The sequence below is a fragment of the Leuresthes tenuis genome, unplaced genomic scaffold (assembly GCF_036924035.1).
Source record: "Leuresthes tenuis unplaced genomic scaffold, fLeuTen1.0.hap1 SCAF_2, whole genome shotgun sequence".
Classification (NCBI taxonomy): domain Eukaryota; kingdom Metazoa; phylum Chordata; class Actinopteri; order Atheriniformes; family Atherinopsidae; genus Leuresthes; species Leuresthes tenuis.
In genome coordinates, this window is record NW_027325356.1 from 40118491 (window position 1) to 40143101 (window position 24611).

Sequence of the window (24611 nt, forward strand, 5' to 3'; positions counted from 1 at the left end):
GTACTGCAGCTGTCTTACAGCCCGTTTAGAGCCCAGTGAGCAGGCCGTTACAGTAGTCAAACCTGCTGGAGACAAATGCATGGATTAAAGTCTGGTCTTTCTAAGTCTGGTTTAGACTTTGATTGATTGTTTTTCAGATGGTAGAAAGGTGCTGATTTTATTGATTTAATGTGGCTGTTAAAGTTCAGATCTGAGTCCAATATTACCCATAGATTTCTAACTTGATTATTAGGTTTTAGAGGGAGAGTCTCAAGGTGACTGATGACATTTTCTTTGTTTATGTGGGCCACAGACAATGATTTCAGTTTTGTCTGAGTTTAGCAGGAGAAAATTGTTTTGCATCCACACTGTTTGATGCAGTGACACAATGTATCTACAGGCCTGTGTTCTCCCGCCGTCAATGACACATAGATCTGAGTGTCATCTGCATAGTTTTGGTAGGACACATTATAGGTACTTGTTAGCTGGCCTAATGGGAGCATGTACATATTGAACAATAGGGGTCCTAGGATGGACCCCTGGGGAACCCCACATGTCATAGCTATTTGGTCTGAGACACAGTTACCAATTTCAAAAACTACTTCCTGTCCTCAAGATAAGACTTAAACCAGTTTAAAGCATTACCAGAGATTCCCACCCAGTCTTCTAACCTCTGTAATAAGATTGCATGGTCAGCTGTGTCAAAGGCAGCACTCAGGTCCAGCAGAAGAAAGACTGAGACTTTGCCTGTGTCTGTGTTTAGGCGGATAAGTAAGATGTGAGGAGTGGTATTGAGGGTGTCCAAATTGAGAAATGGAAGTCTGCTTCAGCTGTATTAACTTAAGTCTGGCTCTGATTTTACAGCTTTCTTGTCACAGTGGCAGCAATGTCATCCTGGAGCTCTCTCAACTGCTCGTGCTGGGTCTCCTTGGCTCCGCTGTAGAAACATGAGCTCAGTTCAATTAAAATGTGTTAATATTGCCCATTTTTTACATAGTGTTGTGTTTTTATTTATGCATTGGAGCATAATAGCTGTGTAAGTATCTCTGAAAAAAATGTAAACATTTGGAACTCTCAGCCTATCAAAAGGTTTTGCCCTGGAAGTCCCACCCCCAAAGGTTGAAGGTAGCCTAAAAGTAGAAATTACTGCCCAGAAGTCTTTTTAACTCCCAGTTTGGAGTTTTTAAAAAAAAACAATTGTCCATTCACTTACTTTAAATAACTTGCATTTAATAGGTGTCATGGTAGATCTGTTAGATTGCTAATTCTTAATTTTCTGTAATATATACAGATCTTTATCCACAAAGTCGAAGTAGCAGCCAGTAAAAAAGAGTTTTGCTGTAAAGCGCAAATTTCTATTCTAGTGTTCCTTTTCCATTATATAAGATGACTACATACTTTCCTTGATTATATATTACTATATCATGGGTTTGTGTCTGCTGTAAAAGTGTGAAGGATATTGGAGTAATTCGTGAATCTGATCATATTCTGTTGGGTATGTTGGAAAGGCACAAAAATGACGAATTCCACAGTTCATTATAAACTCAACATGTTTTCAACTGTCTGAAATGCCAGTTACAGTTTTTTTTTTACCTCTTCAGTGCATGTGATGAAGTTACAGTGGTTGAAGCAAAGACTAAGCTGCATTTGAATTGTTTTCTTCCAGCCAACCACCCAGCAGTCTCCTCAGGATGAGCAGGAGAAGCTTCTAGATGAAGCTGTCCAGGCTGTCAAGGTCCAGTCATTCCAAATGAAGCGCTGCCTGGTAGGCGGATTCTGCTTTGATGAAACCTTTTGGTTGTCATGCTGCTGGTGATGTAATATCTGTCTAAGTACACAGTAAACATACAGTGCAAACAGTAAAAGTACGAATCCACCTTTTAACATATTTTCTGTTGTTTTAAGACGTGAAATTACAATGGATTATTTGAGGGTTTGTATCATGTTTTTCAGTCTCAAGGGACAGTGTTAGCTTTTACTTCAACTAAATAACTACTGATTACTGAAAGTTTTTACATCCCACGTCAGAATGATGTGAGATTGATGTAGGGAAAAGTTGTTTTAGATCAAGGGGTCCCCACAACAAAATTTCAAGCTTTATTTTCTGACTTTGATTTGGAACTGACTTCAGACACCTAAATGTAAGCTCTTCAGCCTATTTTTTTGGCTTCTTAATATGCTGCCTTTAGTGATCTAGCCAATCCCAGATGTTTATTTGTGAGACCAGTGGAGTCAGGTAAATATGGCGGAGACACCGAAGCCTCTTCCTCACATGCCCTTTAGTTGCACAGCGTGTCCTGTGTGAAAGCGGAGCATGGGGGCTGCATTTATCTGCCTCTGATGCGTGTCTGAGCTGGTGAAAGAGGTAGTAAGAGGTGAAGCCGTCTCGCCTCGTTTCTGCTCACATACATCAGCTGGCTCCGTGGAAATCGCTGCTCTAGCCAACGGCGCTGTCGTCACTCAGCTGAGGAGCAGCGCTGCGTGGACTTAACGAAGCTGTCTTCTCTTTTGCTTTTGCCCGATGAGGCACATACAAGCATTGTATGGACTTACTCTTTGGTGTAAGACAAGATGGGGTTTGATTTTCACTGATGAGCTGTAACTGAATAGCGCTGAGGAGCAAAGCAATTGATGCTCTTATATTCAGTGGTTATCAGATGAATAGATGTTTAGACGTACATTTCATATTTTCTGGAGATAGGAGGGCTCCTCTGTAACACATGAAAACTTGAATTTTATGCAGATTAAAGAGTTTGACATCTAAATGAAGTGCTATTGTTTGTTGATTTGCTCACAATATGTATATGTGGACTATTCTGTGGTGTGCAGGACAAGAACAAGTTGATGGATGCTTTAAAGCATGCCTCCAACATGCTGGGTGAGCTGAGGACCTCCATGCTGTCTCCAAAGAGCTACTATGAGCTCTGTATCCTTTACTTTTGACTCTTTTCTGTGAAACGTGTTGCATGCTTGTGTTGACTGTGCAGCTGTCTACAACTTGGTATGTTTTGAACTGAATGATACTTTAATAATCCCTGAAGGAAAATGAAATTGTTGCAGAATAAACTGAATGGATAAAAATGGAGCTGAAGTGTAGCAGAGAAAGGAGTGTTATGAATCATTATCATTATTTATTTATTGAGCTGTTTGAAGCCTGGCAACTACTGAGCCGATTACTTCACCTGCAGTGTTGCCAGGTAACACAGTACCTAACAGTAACAGTATCAGTAGACGACATGGACAGGAACTCATGGAAACAGCTGGACATCAGGGACACAGATCCGCTCCTTCAAAGCGTTACACCATCTGTTGTTAGCGAGCACTGCGGTTCTTCTTCATTACTCTCCCTGCTCTGTCTGGTGAATATGTTTTGTGTAATAACAGCTGTACAGTCTGACAGCTGTGTAGAGAATATGGAAATGTCTCTGTGAAACACATGCAGCATTCCTGATATTTCAAATATCATGTCCATGTGATCACAGATTCCAAATGATAATGGAGGGAAGAAATGGTTTAAACTTCCTCCTCCAGTACCATGTCTGCTTCTATTCATCTGGGTTTGGGGTCTTATTAAGAACAGTGCTTTGGTTTTAGAAAGCCAAATCAGCTGCTCCCTCATGTAAGTGGTGGTTATGCATCATAATAGATGTTCAAATGTAGCGGAAGTACTGACATCTAAATAAGCACATAAAATGCTTCAGAAATATGTTTGCTCAAAAAAATTAACTTTATAAAATCTCAAGATGATACACTGTGACCAGAGTTACTGCAACATGTGCAGCACCATTCTAGGAATGGTTTTATTTCAGTTTTTGCATTCTGTTAGTCGGGCTAAAATCAGACTTTAAAAAGAGGCGTGTATACATTTTACTCTGACAGACATTGTACTAAACTGCTTTTGACTTGCACACCCAGATGATGTGGTTGGTAATATATAAACTACAATTGTAAACATTTAATTGGTTTCAAACGGGTATATATACTCTGTGCATGCTTCACTGATCTCATTCAGGGCTTTAACTGAAGAGGCTGGTAACAACAGAGAAGAAGCACAATAGATGATGTGCATCTCACTTGCAAAGCAGAGTTTACAGTGTGTATGAAATGCACCGAGCTGGTAAAACATGGCCATTCGATTATGTTCAGTTTTATTTATATAGTGCCAGTTCACAACAAAAATAATCTCAAGGCACTTTAAAGATTCAGTCCAGTGCAGTCCATTTAGAATCCAATTCATTTTAATCCAATGGATCAAATTCCACCGTAGTCCATTTTCTAAAAAGGTTCTCCACTCTGCTCCATCAGTTTTTTCATCAGAAATTTCATGTATTTCTTGTACATGACAAATAAATCTGATCTTAATCTAATTTGGTGAGACTCTTTATCTTCTGAAATTATTAAATATGATGGGAAACCAAACCTTTTCTGAAAGAAAATGCTGCCAAAGTCATTAACTTAGCGCCCAGAAGCCTGTTTCTGTTACCATCATTTAAAAAAAATCATATTAAAGTTAAGAAAAGCTCAGATTGGAACATTCTGATAGGTTTTGATTCTGATAATAGCACTCGCTCTAATGGCCACCAAAACGGCAGCCACTACTTTTACTACAGCCACAGCTCTGATCAGTGCTGCCTGCTCAGGTGCCAGCATTGAGATAAATTGCTGGCAGTAAAACTAATATGTAATTTCATGCTCTGCTCTAGGCCAAACTATTCACTGCAGCGCTTGGTCACAGAGGTACGTGGCTGCGGCAGGTGGGTCCTAGTAATACTGGATCCCAGTGTGCTCACAGCCAGGCACCTTTTGGAGTCAGATTTATGGAAAACATGGCTCTTTGTTTGAAAAATGCAGCCCAAATCCAAGAAAGCTTACTGAGCACTCTGAGAGAAACAGATTTATTTATCAGGTTTGAAGTTCAGAGGGGGCTGTGCAGGTACTGTGTGTGATTTCACAAAATCACACGAACGTAGAACTGAAAATGAGAAAGATTCCTGCAAACCTTTACATCAGTGTCATTTCATAAAGATGAGCAAACATAAGCAGTGATGCAGAACGCAACTGACAGTAACACACCAGCAGCTTTGATGATGGGCCTGGTGTTCAGAAGTGCAGCCTGGAAGTAAGCAAGCCACATTTAGCTTTCTCTTACCTCCTGCACATGTGTTATGGCTGAGAGAGCACCAGGCCCTGCTGGCATGGAGTTGTAGAGATGAAGACAACATGGTACAAGTGCTAGGAATTCTGAACGTTTTTCTCACACCGTGCAGTATTTTTTGAAAAAAAGTAAAGAAAAAAAACAATCTGAGAAACTCTTGTTTGATCAGATGAATGGAAAAATAGCTATGAACAAGGCAGACAGTAACATCTAATTATATGAGCATGAGGACAGGCCAGTGGTGATGAGGCCGTCCACAAAGTGGACAGAGAGGTGAACAAAGTCATTCCTAAGTGTTTGTATCAATCAGAGAAACCTTTGGGTTTTTCACCAATAGAAGCCACTCATGTCCAAGTTTGTAACCCTTTTAAACTGATGATCTCTTTCCCATTATTTGTTATTAACACTCGTGAAGGGTTGTACAGTTGGAAATGGGTCTTTTTGTTGGTTTTTTTAGACCATTTTCAAACTAAGAGCTGACAAATTCACAGTGGCTGCAACTCCTTGGCAGAGACGTTTCAGTGGTGCAAAACGGCAATGAAGCAGAAGTTCTACTGGTCCCTAACAGTGTTTTCAGATATGGCTATTTCTGATGAACTCCACTATCTAGAGGTGTATCTGACTGATGAGTTTGCCAAAGGACGCAAGGTGGCAGATCTTTATGAGCTGGTCCAGTATGCCGGCAACATCATCCCCAGACTGTGAGTATTACCTCAGCTGAGAAGTCATGCTCAAAAGCTTTCTGCTTTATTGGATTTTCAATTAATTTCTTTCTTGATGAATGCTTTTTTTGGAAAATACAGTTGTCTCCAAAAAGGAGACAAACATCAGAAACTTCAAGATGGCAGTTGTGTAATCTAATAAGCCTTGCTTTCATAAATGATCATGTTTTCATTTCGATGTGCTTGAATGGAGAGGAGGAGCCGATGCTTCTGTGTGTGATGGCAGCGGGGTCTGATGGGGTCGACGTGCTGCTCGACAGTAAAATAAGAATTTGCTGATTTGGGTTGGAAATAAATACAAGGTACGGTATATATGTGAACAAGTCTCCAAGTCTACCTTGGTCGTCGTTAATAGTTCTGGGAGGTGTCTGAGACGTGAGCTTGACAACACATCCTCTGCTGCTCACCAAATAACTGGACACTCGGACTCATTTAAGGACTTTTCCAGCCGGGAAACCAGCAACTGGGCATAGAGGAAATGACATGACTGACTCGTGACCTTTGAAAGTTTTGTAGATGATCAACTATGGCGAGGTGGTATGCCGCTGTAGAAGTACGCAATGGGTTTTTGTGTGTGTGGTGATGGGAAGGCATTCAGTGCATGTGGCTTCGGTTGCTGTAAAGAGGAACAATAAAACAGCATTTATTTGTTCAATATCACTGCAATGACACACTCCCTTCATAGATATGTGATAAATGTTGCAATAGTTGTAGTTAATTTGTGTATCATCTCATGAACTTGATCTGACAGAATTGGCTGGCATTGGTGAAGCTTTACTGTGTGTTTAAAGAAAGTACATAGATGTCTGTTTAGGACAGCAAGTTCATTTGAATATCTGCTGAAATTAATGATATTGTGTTAGAATAATGGACTCATTTGGCTGTAGCTCAGGAGGAAGAGCAGTCGCCACCAATCGGAAGGTCGGTGGTTCGACTCTGGCTTCCCCGGGCTACATGTCGAAGAGTCCTTGGGCAAGACACTGAACCCCACGTTGCCTCCCAGTGTATCACTGGGGTATGAATGTGTGTGAACGATTAGAAAAAGCAGGTAGTTAAGTATCTTAAGACGTGCTGTATGAGTGTGTGTGAGTGGGGTGAATGCGGCATGTAGTGAAGCGCTTTGAGTGGTCAGCTAGACTAGAAAAGCGCTATACAAGTACAAGTCCATTTACCATTTACCATTTGTATTAAGAGGACTTCAGTATGGAGTGTTGCAGATGCATATTGGCCGAAGTCCTCCATGTTGCCCAGCTGCTAACTTGTTCTTACAGTTTAGACCATCTGCAGTGAGGAAGAGGGACACAGTGACACCGTAACTTAGCATTAACTTCTCTTTATGTCCACGGCTGAACGACATTTAGATGACCTCTGTAGACGTATATTCACTGTGTTTTCTCCCTCACTCCCTGAACAACCAAGTCCCAATGCTGCCATCTGAAGGGAAAAGGCTAAGCTGGAAATATCATGATAATATGGAGCATGTTTGCATTAAAACGTCTGGGGAGGCAGTTGAGCCCTTTGACAGCCATTGTTATGACTGCAGTCTGTATTTACTCAGTTAGGAAAATGGCTGAGACAGGAAAAATATGTCTTGTTTATAGCTTTTGCTTTTTATACAAATGCTATTTATTATGCAATTACCAGTGATCACACATAGTGACTTCTTATGTGTCTGCCGCTATCAGGATCATCATCCACTCAGCCTGAAGAGTTTGTAAGCATGTGTCGTTCTGAGGCGCAGGCTGATGGCGTCTTCTCCCTCTTCACCTCAGAAATCATTATGTCATGTTGATGAACACTGTTTCCCATATTTTGCAGTGACTGGAAAACATTTAGTTTCGTGACTCTGTTGTTGACCCTTAGTTTGTTAAACCTCCTGTGAGCTGGGACTGATTGGATCTCTGAGAGACTGACAGATCTCACTGTCCCCTCGTAGTTTTACCTTCTTTGAACTGTGTGAATGCTTTTATCGAAGGAGATGGATTTCTTTCTTTCTTTTGTCTCTCTCAAACACAGCCAGAGAAATGATGTAGGACAACACTTGTATTTCACCTTTTACATTTCCATGTGGTCTATGCATATTGAAGAGAATTTATGAAAGGAAAAGTAGTATCTTAAATGGATTTAAGTCCTGTTCTACCTTTCATTTGAGCTGGATGAGGAGTTTGTGAGTTTGGAGGAAACTTATGTGGATGGAGGCATTCATAATTTCCAATCTGTGGCGTCTAAATGAGTTATATGCCAACTTTTCTTATGTTCAAACATCATTTTTAGAACAATGTGTAGTTCCACTGCACATTGAAATGAACTAAACCTCTACTTTCATTTCCATTTTCCAACATTTTTCCAAAAAGATTCCCACAGAAGTTATTCTTCAAACAAAAACTTGCTAATTTCATGAATGTAAATGAGTAAAAAGTGGATTTAGAAAGTTTTTAGATGGATGTAAATCTGCTTTTCTCTCACTCACACTTTCCTGGCATGATGTCATAAATTGGTTGCATTTAGGGACCTTAAAAGTATTAGCGAATATAAATGTTTCATATTAAGATATTTTGTAATTGAACTTTTTTTTTATTTTTTTAAAGCTATCTCCTGATTACAGTGGGCGTGGTGTATGTTCGCTCCTTCCCTCAGTCTCGTAAGGACATTCTGAAGGACCTGGTCGAGATGTGTCGTGGTGTCCAGCACCCTCTCAGGGGTCTCTTTCTCAGAAATTACCTGTTGCAGTGTACCCGCAACATACTGCCAGATGATGGAGAGCAGTCAGAGTAAGAAAGTCATGCTCTCTGTCTTTGTATCCACTGCACCTAATCATACCGTCCTGTGGAAGTTTTAAGATTAAGTCCAAATCTGCCATCAGAAGTGTAGCCCTATTCCTCCCCGATAGGAGGAAACAGAACACTGCTTTCCACATTCTCCTCCTTAGGGGGTTGGCTGTTAGAATACTACAGAGGGAGCAGTACTTCTTGTTACCCGATTACCAGTTAGGCTCTCCATGTGTCTTTGGTTTTAGATACCTTAATTGCTGAAGTAACATAACAAATGAAGTAATGATGTTTTGTATTTTCACTGTAATCTCTGCTCTAAACTTGTAGCTTTTCCTCCACAGGGGAACAGAGGAGATGACTGGTGATATCAATGACTCCATAGACTTTGTCCTCCTAAACTTTGCGGAAATGAACAAATTATGGGTTCGAATGCAGCATCAAGGTCACAGCCGAGACAGAGAGAAGAGAGAAAAGGAACGACAAGAACTTAGGATTCTAGTGGGCACCAATCTTGTTCGCCTCAGCCAGCTGGAGGGTGTCAATGTGGACAAATACAAACAGGTATGAGTGTGTTTGGGTGGTCTTTTTGTGATTTTTGAAACACTGAATAATTGTTTCCTTTTAGTACACAGAATCTTTTCTGACACAACTTAGGTAGCTTTTACACCTGGGTGCATTTTGCTTCAAATGTAGAGATGAGACTTTACTGCCATATCTGCAACCAAAAAAATGGTTCGTTGCTTCATTCAAAGATGTTTGTAGACGGGGATATAAAAGCCAGCAGAATCATGTGAGATTAATGGCTGATAGCAGCCATTCACTCAGCAGCTGGCTGCATTGTTGGCCATTGGGTGCCAGGATTTCACAGCCTCAAAAGTTGAGCTCAAGCAGGCCATATTGTCCATGTAGAACACAACTAATTTCCATGCATTCTTAGAAACTTATTAAATGAGAAGCTCGGAGTAGTTGGCACAAGCAGGGTGGAGAAGCTACTTGGTATATAGAATAGAAGAATAGAAAAATACTTTATATATCCCCCAGTGGGGGAAATTCAAATTGGTCAAATGGCTCAAATTTTTTAAAATATTTACAATGATTGTATATTAGAACAATAATACTAATAATAATAAGAAATAAGTAAATAAATTTGAGAAGAACATGTCAGCATTCACCTTTTAAAAAGCCTAGCCATTAGAGGGGTTAGGGAAGTGTGTAAAGACCTGTGGGTTTCAAACATCTGGTCATATACACTATATCATTTATTCAAATGATCACTCTCCAAGAGCACATAGTTTCATGATTGCAAAGGGATGAACCATGGAGATAAGATAAGACCTACTTTGTTGATCCCCATAGGGAAATTCAGTTGTCCACTAGCTCACCAAAGAAAACAGACAAGACAAACATGAAACCCATCACCACAATCAATTTAAGCGTCTACTTCTGAAGAGTTGTGCACTCAAACTTGAAAGGTTGAGGTGGGGAGATTATTGTACAAGTAATAACAAATAAAAACAAGACTGATGCTACACACTTAAGTTAAAGTCTGATGGCAGAGAGGACAGACCATCTCCTGAACCTCTCTGTTCAGCATCACAGTAGGATTAGCCGTCCACTACAACTGCTATTGTGACATGTTGTGGAGAGGGTGGTCAGACAATTCTCATCACTACACTCTCTGATGGCCTCTATCAGCTGTCTGTACTTGTCCTCCTCTCCATTCCTGCTATACTGTCCGAATTCTTCTGGATGTGTCGGGACCTGGAGTTGTACTCAAAGTCTGTTGTGTACAGGGTGAACAGGAGGGGAGCCAGAACAGTCCCCTGCGGTGCCGCAGTGCTGCTCTCCATTTTGTCAGACATTTATCTGACAAACTGTGGCCTTCCTGTCTGGTAGTTCTTGATCCAGCAGGTTACAGTGGAGTCCATGTCCACCTTTTAAAGTTTGATGGTGTTAAAAGCACTTGAAAAATCAAAGAACATAATCCTCACATCACTGCCAGAACCATCCAGGTGGCGGTAGGCACAATGTAGCATGTACAGGACTGCGTCCTCTACACCCAGGTGTTTCCTGCACAGACTGGAGGGGGTCCACTGTGTTTTCCACTTGAAGTCTGAGCACCATTAGAAGGAGCTGCTTCATAATGTGTGATGTGAGGGCCACAGGTCTGTAGTCATTCATCTTGCCCGAATATCAACCTTGACGCCCAACCTTGGGGCCCCGGACAGGACATGAGGCCTTCCACCGGAAGATACCGTCCCTAGCTGTGGGCTTTGGTTAAAAATCATCTGGAAAGGCACATACAGCTGGTCAGCGCAGTTTTTAAGCTACTTTCAGTACACCCCGTCAGATCAGGCTGCCTCCATTGACATCAGTCTCCATAGTTCTGTTCTAACCTCATTCACAGTGAAGCATGGTGTAGGTGAGGGTCCTGGAATAGGAGAAGTATCGGTAGTGTCTGCATTTTCAGATGAAGACCACAGGAGCTGGGCAGGGATTTGCAATGGAAGTGCAGGTACCGGCACTAGATGTGGGCATACTTGCAGGGTTCTGGCTGCTGTCAGAGATTGTGGAGCCTTAGAGGGGGGCAGGGGTGAAAATACTAACGGTGGGAGGGTGACAAGCAGCCGGTTTGTCAAATCTGTAGAAGAACAGATTAAACTCATCGGCTTTGTCTACACCCCTACTGCTGTCGTAGCCTGTAATGTTTCGCATTCTCCTCCAAGCATTTGTGGTGTTGTGATGCTGCAGCCTTCTTTCTGACCTCATCCCTTGCCCGTCGCAGTTCCTTTTTCAACTCATGTAGCACCTCCCACATTTTGTCTCCATCTCTAAAGGATTTCTTCTTCTTGACGTAGCTGGTTATCCAAGGCTTGTTATTAGGGAAGCAGCGAACAGTCTGTTGGCATGAGAGTGTCTCTGCAGAAGTTGATGTAATCAGTAACAACCTCTTCTGTCCTGTCAATATCATTGTTGGCCCTGTTCACTCATTTTTTAATGTTGGCATACATCAGATCAAGTGTTTTATTGTCCCTGGTTTTTCAGTCAAACTGTAAGGTGGGAGGAGAGGGTGGCGTGATTTAAAATCTCCCGACATCAGTGTGAGTGCTTCAGGGTGCTGGGTCTGAATTCTCGCAACAGTTAACAATGGCAATGATGTGTGAGAATTCCCTTGGTACATTGTATAGGCCTGATTTCAACATCCAAGAGTTCTATATGCCAACTACAGATCCTCTCCTTTGGTGCAATATGACTGTAGCCAGCCCGGGACCCTCCTTTTCACCACACGCTGTGCAGTCCCCGTCGGCTCTCAGCTTGGTCCACATGCAAGTCTGGAATTACTTCAGACGTTCTTCACCAGAGCCACCAGCTAATCACATTTGTTCTTTAGTGAGTTTACATTACCCAGGAAAATCAATGAAAGTAGAAAGTAGGGATGCACCAATACCACATTCTTTTAAACCGAGCACAAGTACTTACCTTTTAGTACTTGCTGATACCGAGCCCCGATATGAGTACTAATCAAGGCCATTACAGTTCTTACAGCTAAACACATTTTATTTTCTTCAGGCACATTCAACTCAAATAAAACTGCACTTTGTGCATTTTAGTAATATAAAATTACTCTTAGTGCAACATATTGTTTGAACATTTTAACTTTCACAAACACACTGCAGCTCCTGTCACACTGGTATCAGTTCTGTAGCATCGGAACACTTAAATGAATACTGAGTACGAGTATACCCACATGGTATCGGTACCAATACTGGTAGAAAGGGTTGATACATAGACCTTTAACCTTGGTCTGAGCTTCAGCCCAACAGCTACGGTTGAGCTTTCTCAGCTCAGCTGGAAGAGGGTGCTGGATTCCCACTTTGAACAGATGGAATTGTAGCGGGGCCTCCTTTGTGTCCTGCTGCCATTCTGACCACAATGTTGTATTATTGGTAGTTAAAAATGCTAAAAAAAATAATTTTACACACAAAACAAAAAAAAGCAGACGGACCTGCAAGAACTGTCTGCTTTTCAGGATGGGCACCATGGTCTTTGGATGTTGTAAAACACCTGGTTGGATGTAGCTACTCTCTAATGATAATGACATGTGCTAAGGATGCTGTGCACCTCTCATCTTGGTCTATATTAGGCCTGTTAAGAGTATGAAATCAATTGAATTTACATTTGAAGAATTAGTATGTCATTTTTCACTGTTTTTGGAAAAGGTGACATCCTTACTTTGTCAGTAGCACGCACGAACTTTGTGCTCGGGGAACCAGTGCATGCTCCTCCATCCGCCTCATGCAGCTTCTCCTGTGCATGGCTATGTGTTAAGCATGTCTCTGCCACTGAAGAAGAATTTGAGGTGGCTGCTCTTGCTTGGGTTTATGTGCTGTTTCACATGTTTGTGCTGTGCAGTGTGACCAGTAGCACAGCTAAGTGCACAAATAATGTTATTGTGCACTTAGTTATTTGCAGGATAATGACACAGAACATTTCTAAGTTCTGTGTCATTTGATCTGTGGATCATCAGCCTTGAGTTGAGTTTTTTCCTGCTTCACTGTAATATTAGCTACTTTTGACATGCATTTAGAACACACTGAACGTACATTTGGGTGTCGGGGTTATTCAGTGTTGTTCAGTACGTCTGTCCTTGTTTCTCTCCACAGATAGTTCTTCCTGGAGTGCTGGAGCAGGTTGTGAACTGTAGAGACTCTTTGGCTCAGGAATATCTAATGGAGTGCATTATTCAGGTTTGTTCCATCTCATAACTTAATATGCACTTCTATGTCCAGAGGAATGGAATGAATAGTGTTTACTGTATACTTTGAGCTACAGGCACACCTCCTCAGATAGAAGCTTTACCAAGAGGAAACATCCAAACAGCATGCTCCCGCATGGGGATTTGAAAATGACTTGATTAGCCACCAAAACGGCTGAGAGAAACTTCCTGTGCAAAATGAGTCCAGCGTATGATTGTTGCAGTGACCGTGAATGGCTCCGTTGACAGATGCAACCCAAACTCCTTTAGCTTTGAATTAGAACATTGCAGCATTGAATGGAGACGAGAGCTTTCCACAATAGTCCCTCTCTGTGAGTCAATGAGAGGATCTTTGCTCTGCAGTCCACAGATTTTCAGCAAAATGAAAGCCACTGTTACAGAAGAAGAGTGTGTGTAAATGTGGCAGAAATGTTTCTGTGAACAGAAAACCGAGGCGGGGTAACTTTTCTACAACGTTTCCCTCAGTACACAAGCTTAGGGAACCACTCTGTGCTGTGTATGAGCAGCAGCTGCTCCAACCAAAGCACAATCAATTCTGACAGTGAAACGTAAGGTGCAGCTTCGAAATCTCTCCACCACAGATTTAAGGTCCACTGTCACAGCTCTGTTTGTGAGACTTTTTCAACTTTCCATATGGAGAGCGAACAGCATAACTCAGGGAAGCACACAGACAGAAACAGGCTGCTCTGTGGTGAGATCCTCACTGCACTGCGCCTTCCTCACACTGTTAAAACTGACAAATGCAAAGTGAAAGGAATCCCTAACAGTGGACAGAAGAGCTTTTTTTGAGCACTGGTTTAGATGAGCTGTATTATTAGATTATGTGTGCACAGAAGGAGAAATCATGTCTGTCTTTTTTTCTTACCGTTGATGGTCACAATGCACATATAACACAAAGAATGACGACTCAGACGCACTAAAAGTGTGAACCTGAAAGCGTACTGTGCAGCACTTTCTTGAATGAAATGTTCAACCCTAACTTGTTTTTATTTTTAAAAAGAAATCTGATGCTGAGTTTTCAGGCCACAAAGCCAGCAGCACCTCTCAGAGATGTGGGCTCCATTTGATAGACTCAACAACTTGCCATTGTTGGTAACTGTTGCACCCGTCATGTGATCAAAGCCGACATTTTTTGGGTGTGTTTTACAATGGTGGCAAACAGCACAGTCGCTGGTACCGTAGATGGTGTGTGAATGATTAGTTTAAGGGAAGTTTCGATGGTAAGTTTGGGCTCAGTTAGTTCATGCATCATTTCAAAGGGAGTCATTAGTATTATTGCTGTAATAGGTAGGAGTGTTCTGCCTCTTCTCATTTATAGACTTTTGCATAGCAGAAGAAAAAGGCTTGCACAGCTGGCTACTGTGAACACGTAGCTGAAAACAGTCACTCTGTATTCATATATTAGATAGATTTACAAATGTTAATTAGATGATTGTGTACATGAGAAATAGATGCTAATTATTATGATATGCTGTGATAATTACCAGTTTTTTCTTTTTTATGATTATTTCCTACAAACGCAGTAAAGCTTAGAAAGACGTCACCTGACGTCTTTAGCGCAGTTGAACATTGCATCAGTGTTTGAACAGAAACATTTGGACTTGTTTGTATGCTTCCTGGAGATTTTTCAGCTCTCTTTTGTGGATGAGGGGTGAAATGTCTTTTATTAAGGATTACTGTGACCGATGGCTGGTCCTGTATCAGTGGCTGAGAATATACGCAGACGTTTAAGCCGAGAGGCCTTGTGGGACATGTTTAAACCATGTCATGGATGAAGCCTTTAAAGCAAACGCAGTTGGCCAGTTCCTAAAATCCTCTTCCAGTGAAGTAAACTGGATTTGTGCTTCAAATGGCCTCCTTTGTGTCCTGCTGCCCACAGTGTTGTAAAAATGGGGAAAAAAAACGGAGCTGCGAGGACATCCTCGACCAGAGCATTTCAGACTTGTTTCAGCAGCAGTTTTTAAAGTAAATTGCATGAGCAGCTGACTGACTATGACCATCAGCCTTCTCATTTGATTTATAGATGGTAAGATGTACAAGTCTGAACTAAAACGGTGTTGTTTTGTTAGGTTTTTCCAGACGAGTTCCACCTTCAAACCCTGAACCCTTTTTTGCGCTCCTGTGCTGAGCTCCACCAACATGTCAATGTGAAGAACATCATCATTGCCCTCATTGACAGGTACTGTTCATTCACTGCTTGACCTTGTCCTCTGCACACTAGATGGTTTTTATCAGCAGATATGTTGATTCCACAATATAATGACAGAATTTCCTTGTTTTAAATCCCTTTGATTGATTTTTTTTTTATTATTTTTTTTGTTACTCGGCATCTGAGTTATATAAATGAAAGAAAAGTGATAAAGCTGCTGCTCTCTGTCTGAACACGCATCACTCGTTCAACTGCTCCCATCCACTGATGTTGTGTTCATTACTTTATATGAATTCTAATGGCAAATTGTCTGTGTTGCTGTCTGTGATGAGGTGACAGACAGCCGTCCTCCCTGAATCTGGTTCCGAGTGCTTCCTCGGAGGGGATTGTTCGTCTCTTTCTTATGTAAAGTGTTCCAGGATAACTTTCTCTTATCTGCATGTGCTCTTTATATAGAAATGAATGCCACTGTTGTTAATTCAATTAAATTCAACTCAGTTTTATTTATATAGCCCCAAATTACAACAAATGTCATCTCAAGGCACTTCAATAATATAGTCCAATTCAAGCCAATTAGAGTCCATTTCATTGTAATCATAATCCAATTAAATCCAATTAATTCATTTAAAAATAATCCAATTAATTCATATAGAGCCAATTAAAAAAAACATTATCCTAGCTAAGGAAACCAACAGATTGCACTGAAACTTGTCTTCAGTCCAATCTCCCGTCCTGAGCCTGAGGGACTGTGGAAAGGAACGACTCCCTTTAACAGGAAGAAACCTCTGGCAGAACCAGGAAGAAACCTCTGGCAGAACCAGAACCAGGAAGGGTGGCCATCCGCCTCGGCCAGCTGGGGTTTGAGAAGACAGAAAAGAGGGGGGAAAAACACCGTAACACCATTCAAAGGATACCTGTTGGAACAGGGAAACACAAGTTAATAACCACAATAAAATGTACATAAAATCATTTGAGAAATTAAACAGGGGGAAAAGAGAGCAAAGTGAGGAAAGGTGTGACAGATGAGGTCCCCCAGCAGTCTAAGCTGTGTTTAGGCTCTTAGGAAAAGGTGAGGTGATCTGGCCCTTGCGACAGCAGCGCCACCAGCTCTTCTTCTGTGCCACACACCTGTTGTAGCTTTCCTGTCAGATATGTGCTCTACTTTTCATCATCCGTGCAGCTGTCCATTTTTCACACATTCTTGGGCTCTCAGGATGACAGAATAATTGAATCTTCTTTGTAAATAAGAATGCAAAGATCACTTATGGTGCTCCTTAAAGAAATCCTGTGAATGTATTTGCATTTCCGTGTTTCAGACTCGCTCTGTTCGCTCATCGAGAAGATGGCCCAGGCATTCCAGCTGAGATCAAACTGTTTGACATCTTCTCTCAGCAGGTGGCCACTGTCATTCAAGTAAGCTAAGTGGACCTGTTTTGTAATGTTTTACTGTTCAGACTAAAACTCTATTTAAGGTTCCGTTCAGGAAGGATTTCATTCTAGTTGACTTTACAGTTGCATTATTAAAAGGAATGTCTGGTTTTTCCCCCCCTGCTGCACTTCAGAGGTCCTGATCCACTGTAGAACCTGGTGTCCTGACTACACTTTTCTTTACACTTATTCAGTTTAATGCAGGTAAACTGATATCTGCATGTGAACATGCAGACTCTGCAGGCAGGGGACAAAGGATTTCTGGGTTTTGTTTTTAATCCATTGGTGGTCATAGTTTAGCATGTTTTGTTATGTGGAGAGGGAAAAAGGAAAGGAAAAAGCTTTTTGTTCAGATTTTTATTTCCTTTGGATAATATCCATGTTTCATTGTCCTGATATCTGCTGGCTGCACTGGGGGAGGAAGAGTGGTTGGACCCCCAGCTTCCCCGGGCCGCATGCACCCGTCAGTGTATGAATGTGTGATGGAGGAAAAAAAGCACTGTGTAACCTGTAAAACATGCTGTGTGAGCGTAGCTTGTAGTGTAAAAGCGCTTTGGGTGGTCAGCGAGACCGGAAAGGTGCCTTATAATTACAGACCCTTTAAATGCACCGGTCCTCTCCACAAAGGATGGATGAGTTCGCATGAGGTTTGTATAAAAAAAGACCCGCTGTACAGTACACTGACTTCCTGCTTTCATCTGCTTCAGTCTCGTCAGGACATGCCATCAGAGGACGTGGTCTCTCTTCAGGTCTCGCTCATTAATTTGGCCATGAAATGTTACCCTGAGAGAGTGGACTACGTAGACAAGGTCCTGGAGAGCACAGTGGAAATATTCAACAAGCTCAACTTGGAGCAGTAAGTCCAAAACCTGCAAAAAAAATAGTGTGACGTACACACACTGCAGCACACACGGCACTTTCTGACTCTTTAATCACTTATTGATATGAGCACCAAGGTTAGGGTGTCAGCCTGATGTTGCGGTTGTGCTGCAACAGTACGATGCCCAGTGAGCTTTTAGACAAATAAAAAATGATGAATTTGATTTAAAAAGGGAAAATGACAAACCCAATAGTTAAAAAACTTGCAGCAACCGGGAGCATGCAGAGGAAGTATAGTGAATGGAAGAGAAGGCACAGAAGGTCAGCTCACACAGGCCCCCTCAGCGTTGTTTTAGGATTATAGTAGATTATAGTCTACACCCAGTATGTATGAATAATTCTGAGTGATTCAAAATGAATGCGAGCACAACTTGCCTCCCAGTTGTGTCAGGTTGTTAACCTCTGACTGTCCTCCTGCAGCATAGCGACCAGCAGTGCTGTGTCAAAAGAACTAACCCGGCTTTTGAAGATCCCTGTGGACTCCTACAACAGTATCCTGATGGTTCTGCAGCTCAAGCACTTCCCACCACTCTTTGAATACTTTGACTATGAGTCACGCAAGAGCATGAGTTGCTACGTGCTGAGCAACACACTGGACTACAACACCACCATTGTGGCTCAGGAACAGGTTGGACTCCCAGCTGCCATTTTTGACGATTCCATGTTGGGCTTTAAAGTATGAATGTAGGCATGTGTGTAATGATCTGTAAACGGCCAAAGATAAACTCCTAGCCACATTCTGTACTGAATATAGACTTTCTAAGAATATTTCCTTCCTTTTAACATGTAAAGCTTATCTTACCGGACCAAAGCTGCCTCAAACAGAAGACTCTGCCCGAGATTATTTTTGGATCTTTGTGCTTGATTGAAATAGTTTTTACATATCACATGAAGCACTTTGATTTATCAGCTCAGTTCCTGCTTTAGAATGAATATTAAAGCAGCTCCTCAGAGTAAATACTGTCACTTTCACTGTCTTGAAGGTGGTTCTGGTGTTAGAGATGTGTGCCATCATTCTGTGCAGCTAACGTCTGAGTGAGCTGAGACGTGACATAAATAATTCTGGTTTCTCCAGGTGGACGCCATCTTAAGCCTGGTATCAACACTGATACAGGACCAGCCAGACCAGCCAGCAGATGATCCTGACCCAGAGGACTTTGCTGAGGAACAGAGCCTTGTGGGACGTTTCATCCATCTGTTCCACTCTGAAGATCCTGATCAACAATATCTTGTGGGTCCTGTACTAAATATATTATCTGTTGTAATGTGTAGTGCTGCTAAGTATTCTTTCTTAAAAGCTTGATTCAAAACTGTGAAAAGGTTTTCACAGGCTCTCTGCGTGGACAAAGGTTGGCTTTGCAGACACAAATGGATTTTCTGCAAGGTATCGTGAACCCAAAGGTCCCATCAAATTAAGCTTCCCCATCCTAAAGTGATTTTTAAAGATTATAGCTGCTACAGTCAATTTCACCCACTAAAATACTGAAATTAAAGGGACATTACAATGTTTTCATTCAATTTCCTGCTATCTTAAAAAAAATTACAGCTCCTAGCATGAGATGAAATTTATTTCTTCCTTAAAATGACTTAATTTCATTGAAGAGGGTTCTACCGTACTCAATAGTCCACCCAGACTAGGGTGCAATTCTCTTAAATACTGCCCAAAAGTTGATTCCTGCTCACAGCTCGTGACTGATGGGTTTTTCTGTTGATTTCTGCATTGAAAGGAAATCATTTGATTCCGGATGGTCATCATCCAAAGAATACAGCTCATTAACAACTGAGATATCTCACATCTGCCTGTGCCACCCCTGCTTCACAGCTTTCAGCTGTGGCTAACGAGCTTAGAGCTACCTGTCACATAAGCTGGTGTTTGTTAGAATTCAAGCCAAGGTATGAGGTTGAGAAAATAATCTATGGACCTGTGAAATAGGCTTGTGCCATGACACAAATGTTTTGGAGCATTTCAGGTGCCTAAAAAGCATGCTATCATCCTAAAATACTACGTCAAACATGGCGATAGCAGCATGATAATGTGGAGATCACGTTTCAGCAGCATTGAATGAAAGGCGTGTTTCCAGTTCAGCATGCCAGTGAGCTGAAGAACACTGGTTCAAACCAGTCGGCGGCTAGATCTGAACCCCATCCGCATCTGAAAACAGCGCGCAAGTCAGATAAATTAAATTTTCTTTCAGTATCTGTTCGGTGTTTCATCGACCTCCTTTGATCCCATCATTTAAGAGAAGGAGCACAGCACTGATGATCACCGAGGACCGCTCCTCCGGCAGAGACGACGGCATGTGTGCTCTAACAGTGCAGGATGTTGATGAAGACTCTCATCCAGATCTTGGGCATCCTAAGTGCTTGAATGGGGGACAGTTTGACTACTTTTCTTGGTTCTTGGCTACGTCTCACTTGACTGATGGGGAACTTGAGTCTTACTAGCTGTTGTTGGGACACTCGCATTCTAAAAGTTGTTTATGTGACGCATCGCTGACCCACCGGATGTTTTTGTACAACCAGTCATGTAAAAGCTTTTAAAATGTAAACCGTAGCCCTCACAAATGAGTCAAGGTCATTTTAAGGCAGATGGACCCTTATGAATATCAAGTAAGAGCTTAAATCACTGAGGTCGTTATCTTTACTATGGTTAAAGTACAAAGCAGAGCGCATCTTTTTGTCACCACCAGGTTGTAATCACAAGTAGAAAAAGGCATTAGGAGGCTTGTAATGTTCCAACATTCTGATGTATGGACCTTCATCTGATTTAGAGATCTTTAAACATCAAGAACAGCACGATTGACTACAATGCTGGGATTGGTACAGGTAAATAAAATGATTACTGCTGCAGAGACATTAAATAATAAGCAATCTGTTGATAGTACACTTTAGTTACATATAAGTTGTTAGTATGAGGAGAGGAAATGCACAGAGCCAAAGCTGCTTCATATCAAATGATGCGTGTTTGACAGTTGTGACTGCTGGAGCCGTCAGACTGAAGCTGCAGATGTAGATGTAGTGAGTGGTGCATTTTCAACAGGCAGTGCTCCATCAGCTGATGCAGTCTGTGATTAGCCCATGTTTAAGCACGCTGCTGGTCAGTGAAGGTTTCCCCTCACAAAGCCGCTTCCTCTGCAGCGTTGAACATTCCATGCTTTGTGAATCCAGGTCTCTAATAGTCCTCGGTGATGATGGAAAAGTCCTTTCGTGTCCTCCAAGCCAGCTTCTGTCTCACCCACTTGCCTGGAGGATGTGCTAAGTTGTAATACTACGATGGTATTATTTTTCTCAGCATGACTGTGGTGGAAATGGGCTTTTGTATTAACTGAAGCTACTGTTGGGGTTGTGCTTCAGATTCTTAACACAGCCCGGAAACATTTTGGTGCTGGTGGAAACCAAAGGATCCGCTACACTCTGCCTCCTCTGGTGTTTGCTGCTTACCAGCTGGCCTTTAGATACAAAGAAAGTTCCTCAACGGTAAGCAGTCATTCATTTTCACTGGATCTCACATGCTGCATTTAGTGTCTGCTGTAACTGGTGTATCCCTTCTTTGTCTTCTATTAGGATGACAAGTGGGAGAAGAAGTGCCAGAAGATCTTCTCCTTCGCCCACCAGACGATCAGTGCGCTCATCAAGGCTGAGCTCTCTGAGCTGCCTCTTCGACTCTTCCTTCAGGGGGCGCTGGCTGCAGGCGAGATTGGCTTTGAGAACCATGAAACTGTAGCGTATGAGTTCATGTCACAGGTAGAGTGATAAATAGCATTCACCCAGAAGGGAAAATAGCTTGTGTGTACTCCAGACCTCATTAACCAAACTGAACATCTCAGTGATTTCCCAGGGTCTTTGGTCAACAGCAAAGTTTTATTTTTTTCTGATATGCCTGCTTTAAAATGCAATTCTCCAGCTGTAACCATGGTGATTTCTTTTTCTCTCCGACCAACCTCACCTTTCTCTTCTCTTCGATCACATTAGGCCTTCTCTCTCTATGAGGATGAGATCAGTGACTCCAAAGCCCAGTTGGCAGCTATCACGTTGATCATCGGCACCTTTGAGCGAATGAGATGTTTCAGCGAGGAGAACCACGAGCCTCTGAGGACCCAGTGTGCACTGGCTGCATCCAAGCTGCTGAAGAAGCCTGACCAGTGTCGAGCTGTCAGCACGTGTGCCCATCTCTTCTGGTCAGGTCGCAGCACTGACAAAAATGGCGAAGAGGTGTGTTGGAATTGATCTTTTACTGAATCAAATTTAATTCAGACACAAGTCTAGGTCAGACACAGTATCTAAGAAAACAACATCTTATTGAGGAATGTGTTGGAAGTGTGCTGATTTAATGATGTCCAAACCAGATGAAAGTTGGAGGCAGGCATAATTCCAATGTGCCACAATCCACCCGTCATGCACACCGATACTAAAAATCTCTCATGTCCAGTGTAATGTGGCTTTTTTTCCCACTGGTAAGTAAAGGCCCTGTCTGCTGTGAATTTTAGTGCAAACACAGTGAGTCACTTCAAATTGATCTCAACAATCTCAACCCCAAATTTTAGGCTCTAAATGGGGGTCCAAGTGTAAAAGTCACTGTGTGCAGTATATCAGAAACTAAGTGGCACCGCACAGCTTCAGAAGAAATGAAGAAGTTACCTTCAGTTTTTAAAAAGGTCCCTTTCACCGCTGCCAAGTGGTTCAATCAGATTCAAATATCAATTCAATTCAATTTTATTTATATAGCGCCAGATTACAACAAATGTCATCTCAAGGCACTTAAGTAATATAGTCCAATTCAAGCCAATTGAAATTCAATTCATTGTAATCATAATCCAATTAATTCATATAGAGCCAATTCAAAAATAATATCCTAGCTAAGGAAACCAACAGATTGCACAGAAACTTGTCTTCAGTCCGATCTCCCGTCCTGAGCCTGAGGGACTGTGGAAAGGAACGACTCCCTTTAACAGGAAGAAACCTCTGGAAGAACCAGAACCAGGAAGAAACCTCTGGCAGAACCAGACTCAGGAAGGGTGGCCATCCGCCTCGACTAGCTGGGGTTTGAGAAGACAGAAAAGGGGGAAAAACACCATAACACCATTCAAAGGATACCTGTTGGAACAGGGAAACACAAGTTAATAACCACAATAATGTCACATGTACATAAAATCATTTGAGAAATTAAACAGGGGGAAAAAGAGAGCAAAGTGAGGAAAGGTGTGACAGATGAGGTCCCCCAGCAGTCTAAGCCTATAGCAGCTTGACTATGGGATGTTTCAGGATCACCTGAGCCATCCCTAACTATAAGCTTTATCAAAAAGGAAAGTTTTAAGCCGAATCTTAAAAGTGGAAAGGGTGTCTATGCATAGGAAAGTTAACTATGCAAGATGTGTAAATTATAGGGAGAAATAAGGTGATTATTAGTAGTTCAAGAGGAGCGAGAACTGTCACAGTGCACACACACAAAGCAACAGGAAGTGATGCAATACGTCTTACCACAAAGCAAAGCCGTCTGAAACTAAATATCCAGGTTTCATCAGGTGGAAGTAATGAATCTACGCTGCCAGGCCAAACAAAGACGTTTCTTTTTCTTTTTTACACAGAAAGCCTGGTTTAGGGGACCTCATGTGTCTGGGCCAGGTTTTGTTGAGCCAGCTAATGCAAAGAAAAGCTAGCTGTCTTCGTAGTGCAGACCTCTGTGTAGTAATCTGGAAACAAAAGGAAACACTGTTTATCCAGCTTTCATTCTACACCGTATTTTCATCTTAATCTGCTTCTCTAACTGTGAACTGCTTGTGGTGTTTAGATCCGTGATGGAAAGCGGGTGATGGAATGTCTAAAGAAAGCCCTGAAGATTGCCAACCAGTGCATGGACTCGTCACTGCAAGTCCAGCTTTTCATTGAAATCCTCAACAGATACATCTGCTTCTATGAAAGGGAAAATGATGCGGTAGGACATCGTTTCACTGTGATTATTTCAGCTGTGCGGAAACAACGACTGTTACTGTTGTCACTTTGCAATGCTCTTATTTCTGTTTAGGAAATCTGAATTCCATATTAAGAAAACAAAGATTTTGTCCTGGAGGGGGACAGATTTGGTCATGTGCCATGTGGTGTACATTTGACTTCAGGTGATCACATGCAGTGCACATAATGCTTGAAAAGTGGGAGATAAACCCATGTTCTCAGATGTTTGAATTAAATACTCCAAGCAGACCTCTGTGTATATTATCACCCTACCACACAACTAGCAAGACGACGATGTGGAAACATGTGGTTGCAGAAAGAAGCACGAGTCTCAGCAGTGTTCGTGTCGTCCCACACAGCTCACAGCCTGGATCAGTGCTGGACAATCCCACTTTTGCATAGGCACGAGCCTTTGTCATAAACCCAGACAGCAACCCAGAGGTGTTTCCGTGACTTTATGCTGAGTCGAGCAGAGCAGTAGGAACTTATGCTGGTTCTCACCGGCTGTCAGCGACCACCTGTCGCTCAGAGGCTCCAACCGCCTGCAGCAAGCTTCTTTTTTTTCTGACTATTGATTTGTAATTATTTACATCCTTAATGTTTTTAACCTGTGCATGTGAATAATGGGAACAAAAAGACCCATTTATGGAAATACCCCACAGGAAAGAGAACCTTACAGGTCTCCAGCATCGTTGTTTTTAACTGTGAAAGCGCACAGAGCAATGCTTTCAGATGATCTGAATGTTGCTCAGAGAAACCATGTAGATGTTACACTGTAAAAAGATGCTGTCTCTCATCCTCC

General features: G+C 42.0%; 1 protein-coding gene across 1 annotated transcript in view; it reads left to right on the forward strand.

Moving 5' to 3' along the window:
- vps35 (VPS35 retromer complex component) overlaps positions 1-24611 on the forward strand; it is a 32575-nt gene that overhangs the window by 6547 nt on the left and 1417 nt on the right. Inside the window, exons 2-16 of the mRNA XM_072381063.1 lie at positions 1646-1744; positions 2809-2905; positions 5712-5835; positions 8445-8627; positions 8969-9188; positions 13292-13375; positions 15474-15583; positions 16870-16966; positions 17689-17837; positions 18281-18488; positions 18936-19091; positions 21215-21337; positions 21425-21604; positions 21833-22072; positions 23649-23792. Coding sequence (XP_072237164.1) covers positions 1646-1744; positions 2809-2905; positions 5712-5835; positions 8445-8627; positions 8969-9188; positions 13292-13375; positions 15474-15583; positions 16870-16966; positions 17689-17837; positions 18281-18488; positions 18936-19091; positions 21215-21337; positions 21425-21604; positions 21833-22072; positions 23649-23792 — 2214 coding nt within the window. The remainder of the gene's footprint in view (positions 1-1645; positions 1745-2808; positions 2906-5711; positions 5836-8444; positions 8628-8968; positions 9189-13291; positions 13376-15473; positions 15584-16869; positions 16967-17688; positions 17838-18280; positions 18489-18935; positions 19092-21214; positions 21338-21424; positions 21605-21832; positions 22073-23648; positions 23793-24611) is intronic.